Source organism: Thermobia domestica, chromosome 16, assembly GCF_964235325.1.
Source record: "Thermobia domestica chromosome 16, izTheDome1.hap1.1, whole genome shotgun sequence".
In the NCBI taxonomy this organism is placed as follows: Eukaryota; Metazoa; Arthropoda; class Insecta; order Zygentoma; family Lepismatidae; genus Thermobia; species Thermobia domestica.
In genome coordinates this window covers 1,118,871-1,138,037 of record NC_137469.1, presented here as the reverse complement: position 1 = coordinate 1,138,037, position 19,167 = coordinate 1,118,871, and the positions used below count along the sequence as shown (strand labels likewise).

Here is a 19,167-nt window from a genome sequence, read left to right as displayed (position 1 = left end):
TTCTTCGTTAGATGGCAACCTCACCAAGGTCAATAAGAAAAGGAAGCTCGGCCGTTGTATTGGAAATTGTGTTGTACAGTTCTGTGTTACTGTGAGTAAGATCAGGACACATTGAGAATAGTATACTCTTTGGAGCAACATGAGTTTATCGTTAATTGTTTTTGGAGAACGGAATCTATTGTTGCTACATAAAGGGCATTTAGAAACAAATTTGCCTCACGTTCTGCCTCAGACAAGGACATAATATGGTCGTTAGTGCATAAATTGGAAGACATAGGATTGCTTCTAAGTAAGATACGAAGATCGAACCCCGCAGTCGGGAGTTGTGGGAAATGTCAATTATCGACTTGTTAGGTCGCCAAACTATACATTTGATACTAATATCGGTCATTTTCTACTACTTTTATATGTCCCGGTAAACGCCCCCCCCCCCCCCCGTCTTGGGCCTGGATCAAGATATCCGTGACCAAAATTTGGTAAATCTCGGTCCACTCGTCTGGTCCGCAGGCAGCACACAAACAAACTCTTTATTTTATTTATATTAGATTTCTATTTATTTTTAGGTTCGAGGCTAGAAATCTTTCTTTCACGTTTGTCGATCTCCAGCTTCCTCTTTTAACTCTGAATAGATTCTTGTATTTTTCAAATCATCGATCAATTGTGTTCTTATTCTTCCTACCCCTTTGGCACAATACTCAAAACAAGAGGATTGGTTGTTTAATTTGGAGTTTAGCGTCCCTTTTAGCACAGAGGCTATATGAGACATGGACCTACAACTTTACGTGGACTCTGAACCACTGAGCTCCCTCCGAGATGCGAACCTGGATCTCTCGTTCGAAAGGTGAGTACGGTAATCATATAGCCACAAGGGAGCTCTTGGAGAAGGGTAGTTCGAACGAATGAATGGCATTATAAATCTCAAAAGCAAATAGCTTATGTCTGTATGTACTATTTGAAGAGTGCTGAGTGGTATTTGGATTGGCTTTTGCTTTCCCCATACTGTTGATTGTAGCACATGTTATCACTTTCATCGGCGGCTGATGAAAATTGTGTAAAAACCACTAAATGCCTTTGACCAACGTCCACTCCATTCTCTTCTGTTTAAAGAGTCAAGAGAGGCTGTTGTTTGTCGGTCACTTTCCCCTGCCACTCGACGGTACTTTTTCCATTTTCTTCTTGTGCAACGAGAAAGTATTCTCTCATATTCCACTGAGCCTTCTGCGTTGTATGGGAAAAGATTTATTCAGTGAAAGTTTTACATGATAAACGTTCAATGTCCTTTCCATTACATTCCACAACATTAACATCCTGGGTATCACTGCTTAAATAATATTTGCAATCCATTATGCATTGGAAATGTGTAAGGGTTTATCAATTGTGTCAATTCTTACAGCAAAGAAATAAAAACTGAAGGTTTACCAGTAGGCCTAGTATGTGCGTCACTGTCAGGAGAACTGTATCAATCTGCTCCAACAGAATAAACATTATTTATTTATTTATTTATTGAACAAATTCCCAGATACAGCATAATTTTGCCATTTTACCCAGGCAAATGTTAACAAGCAGGGGAAAAAAGGGAAAAAAAGAAGAAAAATAAAAATTAATATCAACAACCATAACATCAATAGTGTCAATAAAGAGTGCAAAAGTAATATTATTTGGCTAGCATGGATTTAACTGATCTGTCAAACACAGGGTAACTCGAAAAACAATGTCTACATCAGTTGCTAGATGATTATAATAGTTCGGTATTCTGTATAATTGCCAACCTAGATCATGCAAGATGGAATAGATGGGTATTAAGGGTTTTGCGGGAAGTGACACGTAAGGAAAAGTTTTGAGGTAGGGTTTCCGATCTTAAGTTCCCATTCTGCGAACTTCCGGAGTCTGGATATTAAGATATAGCAAGAGTTCTTCCTCAAGTAATATCCGAAGTGCGAGAACACGAAAGCGTACTATAGCAATGAAAAAATTAAGAATGGAGTCAAGCCTAGAGAGATGTATAGGTACGACCATGGCCCATATGAGAGAGCAATATGCGATCTTGGGCGCTGTTTGAGTTTTATACAATGTTGCTGATGATGGCACAGAGCGCAGTTCAGTAAAGAAACCCCAACAACATACAAATTGAATTCTGAACTATTGAGGAGATGTGATCAGAAAACGTGAGTTTCGAATCAAAGATGACACCAAGATCATTATGACTAGCAGAATGTGTTATCTTATAAGGGAATCATTAATATGGTATTTGGAAGGAACAGGAGACTTTTTTTCTTTTTAAGATTAATTGTAATACTGTCGCATTTCCTGCTGTTAAGTTTCAATTACCAGATTTCACACCAGTCTACAAGGTTTTATAATTTACTATTATCGCCAAAGGACATACGTTTACCGCCATAAGATTTCTTTTCGTTAATTTTCTCGAAAAGTACACATGAGAGTTTATCTTGATGCATCTCATCTTCTTTAGCTGGATACCATCTATCGATTGAGAAATGAAGTTCAGAGCACAAGGGAATCAACTCCAATTGACAAAGTTGGAAGTAAAAGACAAAGTTTCTACGAAACGTTTAAGTACACGGAAAAAAATTAACGTTTTTTTTATTATTATTTTAAAAGAGTTACGTAGAATATTTGGACATTAATTTTTAAGCTTTCAAAAAGTTTCAGATAGAAATCTTTAAAATGAAATATATCCGAAATAACAAAAAAAAAAAAAAAAAAAAAAAAAGTGAATTTGATTCCCTTTTGCACTGAACGCGCCATATGTCTAATCTTCGATAATATGATATTAGAGTTAAACAAAATCTAAAGGTTAACTGAACCGAATATTACTGTTTAATACCTAAAGCTTACATTCTCACATCTTAACTTATTTTTCCTTAAATAACAACTGAACTATGGGACACATCACCAAATGATTTAAATGAAATTATTCCTGGATAAATAACCGTAATCACATCTAGAACAATTACCGACTGTTTCAACTATTAAAACTGCCCATCCAGATTTACTACAGGATTCCTACTGGCTAGGGAAATCACGGAAATCAGGAAAATGGTGCAAGTCAGGGAAACTCAGGGAAAAGACTGGAAAGCAGGAAAATTTTATAATATATATATATATATATATACCCTATATCTATCTATCTATCTATCTATCTATCTATCTATCTATCTATCTATATATATATATATATATATATATATATATATATATATATATATATATATATATATATATATATATATATATATATATATATATATATATTAGCGGATCCAGGATATGAGCAAGGGAGGGGCTAAAGCATAGTTTGCCGCTTTATCCAGTGTAAAGCAGGATTGAAGCCATTTTATCCACTGTACACCTGAGCGTCAAGGGGGGTTTTAGCGCTTATAGCCCCTTTGAATATATAATGCTTGTGTGTGAGCCCCCATGATGAGTTTCTCGCTACGCTATTGCCTACAGGGCGTAGCTTCGAGAGGAGTATTTTGATTTAACTCCTTACTTACGTAAAAGAAAAGAAAACTACGAATAATCTCGTGTATGCACCAATCCTTAACACAACATGAAATGTATGGAGAATGAATTTATAAGTACAGTTTGTCAATATTGAAAGATATGTGTTGTTTTTTTTTTCAATTAAGTACATTTCAAACTGATTAATTTAATAATTGTTTTCTTTCTTTGTAGCTGTGTATAATTGGCGAGGAGACGTTCGATATGGACTGCCGTTGGAGATTGGTGAAACAGTACAGATTCTCGAGGAGTGTGCTGGTAAGTAGATGCTTGCAATCATTAACTTAATAACATCTCATTACTGGAAGGAAAAGAAACTTCTAATGCCGTCCAAGTAGAAAAGAGTGCTTTTCCTTTTTTGTTTCTACGATTGCGAGATTTTAATCTCAAAAATAGGAGGAATTTCCGAATCCGAAACCCTATCGAAACGAAGGTAGAACGAGAAGAATTTCCCGTTGCTCACTCGGAATCGAAGCTAGGACGCCGGAATATGTTCATAATTCATAAATATTAATTTAGAAAACATTTAAATATAACTTCCAGTTGTCTAAGGAGAGAAGTCAAGAGAGCTTTTGTGAATAAGTCATTGAACCTTCGGGTTTCATAAACTATAGAGTTAAGTATAACAATTTATTTTTCTCACAAAATTTCAGAAAGGGTATTAATTGGTATGAGTTCTTTTGTTGGAGTAATTTTCTCAAAAATGGTCCCAATCATTATCTTAACATTTTGTGGATAAATATTCTTAATCTAGAATATGGCTGATCCGTTTCTTTCTGAAGAACCCAGAAAGATTGGTTTACTTGTAGGGTAAGCTTTTTTCTTTGGATGTACTTTTCGAAAACTCTTATTATTATATCCTAATTTTATTCAGTTAGTTTAAACGGTACATTAACATGAAGAAGTAATTGTTAATAGCTCGTAATAAGGCGTGAGTTAATATGAGAAATAGGACTGAGAAAATTTAGAGTGATGTCCCATACTGTAACGTAAGTCAACAAATTTATTATTAAAGAAATAAAAATTAAATAAATTGTATCATATCGTAAATTTTGTTATATAAATTACAAAAGAAATAGTGAATTCTTAAATCAAATTAAAAGAGTTCAATTAAACGAATGGTTGCAATCTCTTATTGTCATGAAATGACAATATTTTATTGATGAAACAACTGACTTACAATGGTAGTATAGTGGAAATTTTTGTAACAATATAAATTATTTAACAGTGAACATCCAAGAGTACTGAATACAGATTATCAGATTAGTATGTTAGATTAATTGTATAATAGATCATTATAATTCTACTCAATGCTTAACCAAACGGAAATAAGCTAAATATTTAAACATTCAAATCTGCCTGTCACTTTCAGAGACCTCCTAATTTCATATCACATGCAAAATAGACAGTTCAAGTTCTCTGTAGTCATACTTTACCTCATTGCATATTTCGCTTGGTCTTGACCGGACAATGGTCTTTCTTGCGGCATTTGTAATTTCGTATAGACCATTTCATTGCGATTCTGGATACAGGACCCAGAATGCAGAATGCAGAATGGTCTTTTTAGTTGCAAACTTGCTCATTTTATATGGACTATTGTCCTTGTTTGCCTTAATTATTTTTTCTTTTAACTTTGCCAAAAGCCAACATAAAAATTTACAAAATCTTAGGAAAGTCCTAATTACATTTCCTGACAAAATATTGTTGTTATCTAATGATGTAAAAATAAGTATTTTTGAATTTTAATTTACCCTAAGGTTTGCTTTCATCTTTTTCATGATTTTATCCGAATTGTTAATTACTACTGACAAGCAATGTTATTTGACTATAGGTGATTCTTGACTATTTTGCTTCTGCTTCCAACGATTTCTTGATTACAAGTACTGTCCTTGTGAGTTTTAAAAATAATGTGATGCATGTATCCAAAAGTTAAAATATTACAGAAAACTTAGTTCCATCTTCACCTACCAAATTGCCATTATAATTTTTATGAAAAAATGATTTTTTTAAATTCTCCGTTCATGGTTTCATTACAATACCTTTTATTTTGAAAATACTAAGCTGAAACAAGAAATATACAGTTATTTAAATTATCAATGAGCATTGTCAGTAACAGAAGACAATTGCAGTATGCATGATGACGGCAGGTGGAGCTTCGTACAGGACCCATTTTTCATCACATGTCAATGCGCTGTCCACAAATGACTCCTTCCTCAGACGAAACAGCAAAGAAACACAGATGTCTGCTCGCATTTCCTTCTGGCCAGAAGTCAAATAATGTGGACCCATCGATCCAACTTGTAGTGCTTCTGAAGTTGATGGAGGTGCTGCCGAATGGTTTCTCACTCACACTGAATTGTAGTCCCAGTTCCTCACATGTCTGGCCACTGTTTGCCTCAATTGCAGCCTGAAGATCTTCATTTTGCACATATGTTGGTCTACCGGTACGTGGCACGTCTTCGAGTGTTTCGTCACCGTCCTTAATTAAACTTGTTAAAGCACCGCTGGACTGTCCGCGTAGTCATGACACCCTCACGAAAGGCCTGAGATATATTCCGCCCCGCTGCAGCGGCGTTTGACCCCAGTTTGAACTCGTACAGCATACACGTGCAGCCCTCTGTGGAGGTCCCATGTTCACACTGTCCTTACAGAAGTTCACAGTGTAACTGAACTGCCACAACCAGATAGTACGTTAGATATACTCACACCAAAAACTGATCTTCGCCTTATCTCCATTTGCATTCAACTCACGGTCTGAGGGCTAATTAAACACAAATTTCCCCAAAAAGCGACAGAACTTTCTTGGTTACCTTTATATCTGAGGAGAAAGGGTGTGTTCTTTTCCCGGATGTAGTTTGATGAGTTGACATTTTTTTTTGCTAGAAGCAAGAGAAGATATGTATTGTATTTTTAAATTCTTTGACACGTAAGTGGGGAAACTCCGCAAGCAACAAACGCATGGCTAGCACGTGTCATTATAAGTAAACATGATACAAACAGTGGCTTAATGACCCAAGGGTTGCATAACAAGGTAGGCGAACATGCTTTGCAAATAATAGGTTTACTAGGAAAAGCGCCAGAACTTTGAAACTCCTCTGACAACACAGATTGGATTATAGAGATTAAACTGTGACAACTGTGTGCAGTAGTATGTAGCAGTTAGCCTGGAGAGATACACAATTCAACAACGTATAGAATTTATTTGAATTTGTCATCAAAATGAGTGTTCGGTTCGATAGAGACTTCGTCCATTGTAAAGAAAGTACGGTCAACATACTCGCTCTATGGAACGCTCGGTTTCCCGATGGTATACAAAAATGGGTAATAACATGTTCAGAAGTGTCCTTCTATCCTCAGATAGTCGTTGTTGTGTTGTTTCTGGGCCAAATGGTGTGATTGGATCTTATTTTTGTGAGGATGAACCTTGGGATACATTAATGTCAATGACTGGCGATACAGAAATATGGAAATGCACTTTTCGTATCCTCAGCTCCCGAATTAAGGCTTTTCTTTTAAACAAGACACATAACTTGCCACACAATTCGCCACTACTTGATTTGTTACACGAAAATTCTGTCGAGAAATGTTGATCTGAACTGGTCATCAAGATTATGTGATCTCGCCCCGCCCTGAATTATTTGCTATGGGCTTACCTGAAGTCTCAGGTCTATTAGAATAGGCCACGAACAATTCATGAGCTGAAACGGAATATTGAACCTAAGCGGTTAGCGTACGCGCCTTTGGCGTGGGAGACCCGGCTTCGATTCCCGGCGGGAGCTCATGTGATTCGGATTCCACGTTAATAAGTAGATCCACGTCTCATATAGCCTCGCTGCTGAACGATATGTTAAACTCAAAATCAACTCAACTCAATATTGAACATACGGTTGGAAAGTTTAGCTCGTAATATGTATTGAAAATCGTGTCTTTCAGAATTCTTTTTATCTACCGGAGCAGAAGAGGACATTTGAATGACATTATGCCATTGATTGCTTTTTCAGAATAAAACTAAACAAAACGAAAAAAAAAATGATTACTACATGTACACTCATGTCCAAAGTGATTGTCGCATATCTGTAACTGTCTTGTTGTGGGAATATAATTTGACAGTGATTTTGCAGGGTACATACGTATAATACTGATACTGGTGTATAATCGGGAAATGTATATTTGTGGTAAATTTCATAGAAAAAGAATTGTAAATACGAAAATTAGAATGAGTGAAACAAAATATTGCTAAGTAGACAAGAAAATTTTATTTTCGTTTTATTGTTCTTATTTGCTGCTCTTTTGACATGAAATTTGCTACATACATGTCTTTGCCGGTTATACACGTACTAACATTGTAAAAAAAATACCGAGCGAATTCGTTATCAAATTATATTCCTACAACAATATATTTATAGTCATGCGACAATAATTTTGAACATGAGTGTAGTTCACAACCTATTTCATTTTAAAGTTCTGACGTTGTATTTGGTAAATCCTGTAGAAAAGAAATACACTACATCTTGGCCTCCGTGGCTATTACCCGTCCTGTGAATTTCTTCCTGGTGAATTTCCAGGCTTTCTGCCGCAGAATAATGTCGTCTATACATCTACATATGTAAAATAAAATGGAGATAATAGTATAAATTGCGAGCAGAGCAGCAGGAGAAACAACAATTGTTGGATTGGATTGGATTTTGAGTTTAACGTCCCGTTCAGCAGCGAGGCTATATGAGACGTGGACCTACTCATTAACGTGGAATCCGAACCAGATGAGCTCCCGCCGGGAATCGAACCTGGGTCTCCCACAACAATGGCGCGTACGCTAACCACTTAGAAACAACAATCGTGTTTCGCTACATTGGGGAAAAAAAAAATGGTGTAAATCCAAGCATCGCTGTAGATGAAACGCGAATGGAGCAAACGGGAATTGTTATTTCGTTTACATCTAAAGTAAGACAAACAGGATGATATAAGGCTTGTAGGTGAAATAGAAATAGGCCAAGGGCGCAGTGGCTCAGTGGTAGAGCGCTTATATCTGGTGCGTGGGGTTCTGGTTCTATCCCCGGCCAAGTAAGTTTGTGGTGGACAACATCGTGTACGTAGGTTTTCCTCGGGTGTTCCCGTTTCCTCCCACATCCTCATTCCATCATTCACTTGCTTTAATCATCGTCTCCCTTAGCGTAACAGACATAATCGTGGGACGTTAAACTAAAAGATTTCATTTCAAAGAAATAGGCCAAACAGAAATGAAACCAATAACATATATTGGAATTCCTACGAAGACTCTTCACAAAAATCAGAAACGATACAAGAGACAGTGGATCATGAGAAGCCAACCATATGTATAAAAACAAAGAAGGATGAAAACGTAATAGATTTGCAATGGAAACTCACGGAGAGGATAAACCCAGCGAAAGATCAACGTAACACTCTGTCTTTGTTGTAACAAATCTGTCTTTGTTGTAAACGGCACAAAAAAGCACTTGAAAAGGAATTTTGAGTCACAAAGGAAGGAAAAGCCATTTATGATTGTAAGTAATATACTAGGAAAGCAGAAGGAAATCACGGAAACAATAATTAAAACGTTTATGGGAAGTAAGAAGGAAATAGAAAGCTAGTTATATTAATCATATACAGTAGTAACTGATCATAATTTCTTAATATGCATCTAACATGCAATGCTAAACTACAAGAACTATGAAAATCACATGAGCCTGGTCTGTGAGTTTTCCCTGGAAGTAAAGTTGCTGGCTTTCACCATAAATATGAAAGTACACAGAGTCTACACTTTTAACGCATCCACCGATTTTGGCCTTCTCGTCCCTAGATCGACTCCATCTTTGTGTATCAGCTGCAGAATGACGACCTCCGATATTTCGTAAGATTAAACTCTGTAAGAGACGATATCATTACCCTACCTACACGATCATCAAAGAGAATCATGTTTTGTATCCACTAAAGCAGCGTTTCTCAACTGGTGTGCCGCGAATGGACCGTTGGTGTGCCGCAAGAAAATCGAAACAAAACTATTAATTCTATAGCAACCAAATTGCAAGACATACGAAAAAATGTATATTTCACATTAATATGAATTTCTACCATGGAAAAAATTTCTGTAATTGTAATATATTATTCTACATCTATTACTGTGTAGCAGACAATATTTCTGCTCGTACACATTTCCACGGTTAGCTGCTATGTTACGCTTCAATTGAGAGTTATACTAACACCGAGAGATGGAAGCATTTGTACGGTACGCGTCAAGTGAACGTTCGTAGAACACTCATTCGCACGTGAATGACAGAACAACACTTTGTTCAACAGCTGTGTTTTCACTTCGATGTATCGCAAGCTGTGTGATTGCAATAATATGCACCGGTTTTGGTAAAAACAGCAAAGTTAAAAGTACAAGACATTTGTTTGTTCGTTCGTTATTTAGTGACCTTCGTTCTTAGTGAAGGGTTGGATACAGTTTTCGATAAAGAAAGTGTATTTTTAAAAATCTGAGTCCTATATTTCATTGCAATTGTTGTCTATTTTAAAATTAGAATAAAAAAATGATCATTATGAATTAGCATAGGGGAAAACCAGTGATCGAGCTTTCATCTCTGTGAGAAGGAGATCAGTAACCACAGAAAAAAAATACCATGGTATTTTATATTTGCAAATACTACTACTACTACTACTACTACTACTACTACTACTACTACTACTACTACTACTACTACTACTACTACTAATAATAATAATAATAATAATAATAATAATAATAATAATAATAATAATAATAATAATAATAATAATAATAATATCTATGAGTGTGCCGCGAGAATTCAAGTTACACCCGTAGTGCGCCGCAAGTTGAAAAAGATTGGGAAACGCTGCACTAAAGACTGGGCATCTCTGCTTTTTTTCATTTAAGAGAATTTTGATGGCTGCGAAGGTAAGCGTTTAGATCCAAACAAATGGAACAAGTCAGCAGGTCTTGCAAACTATTGTTACTTTTTAAATGCATAGAATATACTGTTCTTCCTGTCTTAAAACCAATTTAAATTTAAAATCTACTTCATGAATAAATTTTTAACTTCACAAAACGAGATGTTGGTAACGCAAACCGTCACGTACCGCCAGAAAGACGCACTGAGCTTACCTGAAATAAATTACAGTACACTGAGTGATTGCGTTCTTTAGGAATACATTTTTTAAAATTAAAATGCCACAACTATTGTAGGACAAAAAGTTAATTAATTAAAAATGTATCAGAAGGAATTGAAGTAGTGTGTAAAAGACAATGCACATGCAAAGTCTGTAAGGAAGTGCATAAACTCAGCTCGCGTTGGATAAACGAAGAATCGTTAAATTTAGTAAAAAGGAGAGAGAAATATAGTATTATTCCTTAATACAAAATATTTCAAATAATATCAAAATGTGTGATGGGCGTAGAAAACTAAGGAACATAATAACAACATTTTAAATACAACCAAAGATTTAGTACTTTATCATAAAAATTAGACGAATTGCAGAATTATTAACCCTTTGACATATATACTATGTCACGTACATACAAGCCTAATCAATTATTATCCCCTGAAAACCATACGTCTGTTTTTTTTTTTTTTTTTTTTTTTTTTTGTCTCATTTCTAGGTACTATAACGCTATAATGGAAAGTAATTTCCGTGCTTTGCGTTTGAAGATTAGGGTAGTTATAGAACTTAAGAGCCCTAATCACTGCGAAATTAAAATACCGCTAATTTTACAGTAATTATGTGATATCTTCAAATAAAAGACAATCGAAACAGTGTCCTAGACAATATTATTTTACATGGGCTACCGTTATCACATGTCACCTAGTAGCTTTCTGTTTGCAGACATTTATAAACGCGAAAATAAATGCTGATGTTGTAAATGGCTGGAAATCGAAAGCAGATAAGTGAGTCGTGATAACGGTATCTCATGTAAAATAATATTGTCTAGCGAGCTCTTGTTCCACTTTTCGATTATCTTTCATCTATTGAAGATATCATATAATTATTGAAAAGTTAGCGGTATTTTAATTTCACCGTGATGAGGTCTCGTAATTGTCCACAGTTATAGTTAGAGCAAAGTAACAGTGGAAGCAAAAGTAAGACCTTGTCAGTATTGTTCCTTTTTACTTTAGATTTATACGCATAAATTTAGAAATGAACCATAAGTGTATTCAACCTTTTTTTTCCCCTGCGCCTTTATTTTCAAAAAAATATTTTTGGAGGAAAATTTCCCTATTGATCCCGAATTTTCCTTTGAACACATGCTTATGGTACCATTTGAAAACTTGTTCCAGTCTGAAAAGAATGACGTATCAACCATGTTACTCGAATGAATAATATTGTGTTTGGAAAGTTTTGTCACCTAATTCTTCCTTATTTACGTATATATATGAAAATTAAGATTCCGCAAACAAGATTGAGAAATATTTTTCTCTCGGAACTATTGTAGATATTACAGTGAAACTTGGCACACCCATTACGAATGTTCCATAGTATTTTTCAAGGTATATTATAGTGAGTACGTGTAACGTGACGCTCCATGGGACGCAGAATTTTCAGAAAGGGAATTTCCCTTTTCTACCTCAAATTTTCCTTCTCATGTGTATCATACACACATGTGCATGGTACCATTTGAAATCTTGTTTCATTCTGTAGAGAGCGATGTATGGACCATGGTACTCAGATGAATAGTACTGAATCAGTAGTTACTTAGCTGAAAGTCAATATTTCCCTCAAAAAATGCACGGGTTTAAAAGGGCTAAATAGTTATTAAATAATAATAATAATAATAATAATAATAATAATAATAATAATAATAATAATAATAATAATAATAATAATATAAACACTGGTAAAGGCAATAACGGGAATCAAGCGATTCCATACATGGAATATGGATAAAAACTTTTATATTTAGCCTTTATTATAGGCAATCAACATTTCTTTGCTGCTGAGCAGGTTGCATAGAAGCTAGGGAATGTTACAAATTTTAAACGGAAAATGGATAGCCATCGTTACTCGTAGAGTTGTTAATGAATTGACCCCATTAACAAACTCGGTCGAGATGATCATTGTAGTTGATTATTGCAAGAAACAGAATTCAAAAATTATTTTTCCTTTAAGATTTGTCGGTTAAAGCAACGGACAGAGTACTAACAATACAATCTTCCACTGCGTCATCCTAATACTTTGTAATATTATTTTAGCAAAGAGTCTTGTGGAACTTATGAGTTGTCGTGGGTGAATTGAAACGAGGCTTTAAGCCAGCCAGCTTTTTCTCGCAGTTTATTTTTGCTTCTTTTCCATCGACTTTCCCTTGGCAGAAGGCTATTTCTATCAATAGTTTTTTCTTTCTTTTTTTGCGACTCACATGATCCAAGCTAGATCCATTATTATCCTATAAAAGCAAGGATGGGAATAGCGAAAGAGCTATTCAGGAAGAACATATGTCTATTTTAATCTGTTCCTATGAATAAAGAGTTAAGAGAAGAATCGTTCAAATGTTCATATGCAGTATTACATTCTACAAGATAAAAGCGAAAGCGAAAAAAAAAAAAAAAAACTATTTTAAAGGCTTTTAAAATATGGCTTTCGAGAGACGCAAGTAATAGAAAAGGAAAAAAAAAACTTCTTATGTAATTAAAAACACGAAGAGAACAACGCACTCTAAGAAGGAACTCTATCCTGAGAGACACGATAGAAGATACGGTGGAAGGAAAAACACGAAGGATGAAAGGATTGGAATCAAATAACGATATTTACGAGGGTAAGTCGGAAAATAAATTCCCCTGGTGGATGTGAACAGATCTGTTTTTGCAAGATAAATAATATTATAAAACTTCTTGGTAGATACAGCTTGGTTAATAAAAACAACAGTCTGGAATCGACTGCCACTTACCGGTTTATTTACGAGGGGGAATCAAATGAAAACCTTAATTATTTTTTTAAATATTATTTATTGGTCACACAGGGTACAGAAGTAAATCACTTTTCAACATAGTCCCCTCCTCGTTCAATGCAAGTCCGCCAGCGCTTCGGAAGAGCCTGAAAACCTGCAGAAAAAAAGTCTTTTGGGCGAGGGCGCAACCACTCGTGCACCGCGTTGCGTACCTCTTCATCGGAGTGGAACTTCCTGCCGCCCATTGCTTCTTTGAGCCTTTGTTTCAGGCTGATGGTAATGCACCCATGTTTCGTCACCAGTGACGATTCGTGACAGGAAGGCATTACCGTCACGTTTAGCACGCCACAAAAGGTCTTCGCACGCATCAACACGTCGCTGTTTCAGTTCAGGCGTCAGTTGTCGGGGCACCCATCTTGCAGACACCTTATGAAACTGGAGAACATCATTCACAATATGATGTGCCGATCCATGACTCATGTGTACACATGCTGGAATTTCGTCTATTGTCACACGGCGGTTTTCCAAAACGATGGCTTCAACGGCTGCAATGGTCTCTGGAGTCACTACGCGCCGAGCCTGGCCGGGGCGTGGAGCATCGGCCACAGACGTAACACCATTTGCAAATTTCCGGCACCATTCATAGATTTGTGGCTGTGACAAACACGCATCTCCATACTGAACCTTCATTCGCCTAAAAATGTCAATCGGTTTCACACCTTCACTTCGCAAAAACCGAACGCTGCTCCTCGCTGGTGCATGTGGCTAGTGGGGCTGCCATTTTGGAACTGTTGTTGCGCCGGTGTTTGTGCATCTGCCGGCTGCTGCCACCTAGGAGACATCCGGCATACTATCGTAAACAGGCATGCCAACTTACAGCTCACTGGCGCCATATGCGGATTTTTATTTCTACTTTTATGGTTTTCAGTTGACTTACCCTCGTATAAACTTCTCTATAACAACAGTATTTACAGAAAATACTATAAAATACTTTCTCTAATTTGTAAGGTAGAAATTAGGTACTCGCGGACAGGATCTCCACTGAGTCTTGAAGCGGGCTAAGCAGAGTGGCGAAGGAAACCCCAATGCTCCGAAGCAAGCAGTGAGGAAGTTAGAAGTCACAGAGCTCCGAAGCAGGCTAAGACAGAAAGAAAGGAATAGTCAACAGTCCCGAAGCAGACTAGAGACTTTGGGGGTAAGTGACTCCTAATGCTCCAAGGCAAGCAGTAGGAGAGGCAGCAGAGAACTGGTACTGGTCCGCTGGTTGCTTCCGAATTTATAGGCATCCAGAGCGGCGATGGCGCTGCTGCTGTCCTGTCGTCATGTGACTTGTAGGAGGTCCATCGTCTGCTTCTCGTAGTAATCTACGTAGTGTGTAATACTCCGACATGTAATACTCCGACATAAATACATGTGGTTATGTTTACAAACAGGAGCATATGACATTGTTTGTACACAGAAGCACGTGGTACATTACAATATACTGCGAAAATAGAGAGCAAGGTTTACCATACGTAAGAACCAAGAATGTTGACGTGTTTTTCATACTGCTTTACTAAGTTTAAAAACTCTTTTGGGAAAAAGGAGTGTGTTGTATATTTAAAAAATAACTCCTTGACGGGTGTCATTGGGTGTCTTCCGTGAGAGAAATGGAAGTCATTGAATGCGAGATCGGTCCTCTAAGGCGAATGGGGAAAGACGATCCCAACTGAGGGTGACGATATGATTTTGCGTTGCCGCTGCTGAGTGTGGTCTTGCATTGTCGTCCAAAAGGAAAACACCAGATGTTAGAAGACCGTCTTTTGACGTATCACACATTTAAGTCTGGCCAGTCTCTGACAACACGGCTGAGCATTCATTGTTCCAACCTTCATATTTACCGGGCATAGAATGGGCCACTCATCCGAACTTTCAGCTAACACTGTGATAGCGCCATCTACAGTATCTTGGGCGTACGTCAGCAAATGACGTGTGGGTGGCTCTTGCAATAGATCGGTGTCTTGTTCGGCGCATTGCTTTACGATTTGTCGGAGGGGAGAAAATGAGGGGTATTGGGAATGAGAGTACAAGGCTATGGGCACAAAATATTACGGAATAATGTTACATGCATTTATATTGAAGTTTATTGCTAGGAGATATTCTGTGCAAACAAAATCATATTGAACTACAAGCAGATCAAGATGGATAAGTAATTCAGGAATCTCATGTTCTCTCATGGATTAGAATCTCTATCTCAAATTAGGTTAATATTTTAAGTGAAGATTTGTTTGGAGCATTATTGGTAACGGAAACTCTGATATGGAAATATGGAAGTATAGTGCAATAAATATCTCACGAATAAATAGTGTGTGTGTATGCTTGATCTTGTATGGATGGACGTTAAGCCGAACTCAAAGTTATGGAACGTACTCTCATTAAGGAGGAGCTTCTTAGTTACGTATGTGTAAGATAATAATAATTACTGGCACAGATTTAGTTTATACGTTCCACTTACAAATCTAATATGAGCTTAAGATTTAGTTCTTAACTCTTTGGGAAAGTTGCAATTTCTAAATATTTTAAAAAGAGGGAAACTTATTTTCTGACTTCTTGTGATATTTAACAAATTCTAACTACAACTTGCGAGACCAATTCACTGAAATTATTAGTCAACAACAATTAACAGCAACAATGGGAAGGAAGTAATCGAGGACGTACATTTAAAGATACCATCTCCGCATTCAGGTGATGGGGGAAAACCCTGGGAAAACATCAGTCAGGATGGCCACCCAGCAGATTCGAATGGGAAACTCCCAAACTGCTAGCCTAGACTCGCTTGACATTAAAAGAAAAAATTTGGTGCGATACGGCGAATGAACTAGCTGAAGACCGTGGTGGATGGAAGCGTTTTAATTTATGGCAGTGACCTTCCAGTAATAGACAAATGCCTATGATGATGACCTGATGATACTGATATTCACTTTATTTATGTAGTTCGTTTACCAAGATGTTTGGCGTTTTTGGATTCACTTTAGAATATATATATATTACAGTGGCGGTTCCAGAATATGATCTAGGGAGGGACTAAACCATAATTTGCCGTTTTATCCAGTGTAAAGCAGAATTGAAGCCCATTTTATCCAGTGTAAACCTGAGCGTCAAGGGGAGGCTATAGCCCCTTAGTCCCCGTCTTGGATCCGCCCTTGTATATATATACTATTGTGTGCAGTATGGTACGTTTTCACAATTATTTACATTAGTTCTTATATAATATACATTATTACTTGAATAAATACATTCGTTTGCATATGGTAATTGTTTCGTTACGAAATTATATGTGCACAAAAATAGTAAATAAAAGAGAAAAGCAACGTAACTTTATCTTCAAGAAATTCTATAAAATTGTCATAAAGTTAACTTAATAGAAACTTCCTGACGTTTCTCTTAAAGCACTCATTTTTTTTTTTTTTTTTTTCACGCCTAACGTCTGCGGGAAGATTATAAATATTGGTTCCCATGCTTCCGTGGCCTTGATGTACTCGTAAATTCCACTGGCTAAAAGTAGATTTTTATAGATTTTTAATTTCTGGTGCTGTGTAGTATTGGTGGCCTCTGTTTTATTCTTCATGTATGGCAGTGAGAATTCTGTATATTCAGAGCATTTTAGGGAACAGCTAGCAGAAGAGGTCCCATTACTTACATCATACACACTGTTGCTTGATGTAGATTTCATTTTATTTAATTTTTTTTATCTTATTTTTGGAAATGTAAATCCAGTATTTTGTTTTAAATTTATGCGGCCCCCAAGAGAGTGGGACCCAAAGCTATAGCTTGTTTAGCTTATAAGTAAATCCAGCACTGCATATATTAAAAATATTTAGATGAGTGTTTTCGAATTATGCTAGCGGTTATTCACAAGGCTTCTTTTTGTTTGCTGGAAATGACAAAGCTATTATTATAAGTCCCCTGGAAAAATATCCATCTTTTATACTAATAAAATAAAGTCTGTGCGTCCACCAAATTTTGTACATAAATCTTCATCCAATCTAATTGCGTGTGATTTATTTTCTTCTTTTTTTTTTTCGATTTTCGGCCCAATGAAGGCGGGAGAGTGGATTTGGTGGAGTGAAAATTAACGCGAAAATGTATTCACGCTTCTCGTGATTTTGAAGAATGCCTTGCCTGTATTTAATCGATATTACGTCTTGGTTGTGCGGGCTTACACTACAGCAGAAGATAAATACTTGGTGAATGGAACAACATTATTTTTTCTCTGTTTCTATTCAGGTTTTGAATTAAGATTCTGCAGCGGTCGAAGCTTCCAAAAATGAAATCTTGAAGTTTTATTTCCTATGGTTATGCCATATAGGCTAAAGGAGGCGGTGATGGATGAGAAATGAATGAAATGGTGGAATGAAGAAAGTGGAAAGAAACGGGAGAACTCAGGAAACACTCACGTGCACGGTGTTTGTCTACCACAAATACATTTGGGCGAGCTGGGATCAAACCAAGGACTCAATGGACCAGAGGTGAACGTTCTATCACTGAGCCACGACTCCAGTCGAGTGAATAGGTTGTAATTAGTTTGTAGACTATTAAAGGTTTTGCATTTAAGCTTGCCTTTTGAGTCCTCGCTAAATTTAGATGTCTCAAGCTTCGGAGAAAAGGTTAGGATGTATGTACGATGCCGTTGTCCCTTATGCAATCTCAATAAACGAAATTGCATCTCGCTCTTAACAATATTTTTCTTATGGACTTAAAATGCATTATTCTTATAATTATACAGACTTAAAATGTCTTACTGTTATAATTAAAACCAGAAGGAAATTCTGAGAGAACTTGCCTATCTGGCTTCCATACTAGAGAAGGCGTGGATCAATGAAAACTTAACATGACCCACTGACCCACCACCCACCGTGACGCATTCTGACCCACCACCAACCAAAATCCATCGTCATAAACTCTGACCCATGCCCCTCTTCTGTACTGACTTTAAAAGAGTTTACACTTGTAATAAAACAAGGTTGTGAAATTATCGGAGTTTTAATTTCTACGGTGAATCGCTCAAGCACCGCTCTGTTACAATAACGGTGGACCAGACTTTTACGATGTAAAATGATAAAGTGTTTGGCATGGGCGTAATTACGATGCATTTGAATTTAATTATCATTTCTCGTTGTATCACAGATACTTTTCAGTGGGAAATAGAATGCTATTTGGAAGTTTTAAGTCAAGGTAAAGTAGGTCAACGTATAGGAAAAAAGTGTAAAATTCGATTGTGTCTCGAAAGTCAAGTAATAAGTCCTATTGCTATTATTACAATTACAAATATCAATATCCAAAAGTTCTTTTTTCACTTAGATATACTCATCTTAGGCAAGCTAATAGAAACAAATGAAAAGGGAAGACAAATGGAGAACTTCAAAATAAAACGTAGACAAATTCACCTGTGTTCAGAAGGTGCTATCTAAAATGTACTGAGCAGAGTGGGTCGGTGGGTCAGAGTGAATCATGTGGATCAGAGTGGGTCAGAGTGGGTGTTGGATCGAAGTGGGTCACGTCGTATTGATCCACGATCCACTGCTTCTCTGTTCCATACTTATTCCTCCTTTTGTACTGCTGGCTTCTGAACCATTAATTCTACATTACTTTTAGCATCTAACGAAAAACAAAAGAAGATTTAAAGCAGAGATCTCATTAAGCTGAATAAGTTTGTATGGGTGAGTGGAAATGGTCGCGTAGTTTTTGAG

At 36.6% G+C, this 19,167-nt stretch overlaps 1 protein-coding gene across 4 annotated transcripts in view; it reads left to right on the top strand.

Annotated features, from left to right (window-relative positions):
- Positions 1-19,167, top strand: part of spg (dedicator of cytokinesis spg) — a 499,880-nt gene that overhangs the window by 196,938 nt on the left and 283,775 nt on the right. For all 4 annotated transcript variants that reach the window (XM_081742033.1, XM_081742031.1, XM_081742032.1 and 1 more), the window contains exon 2: positions 3,697-3,780. In XM_081742033.1, coding sequence (XP_081598159.1) covers positions 3,697-3,780 — 84 coding nt within the window. The remainder of the gene's footprint in view (positions 1-3,696; positions 3,781-19,167) is intronic.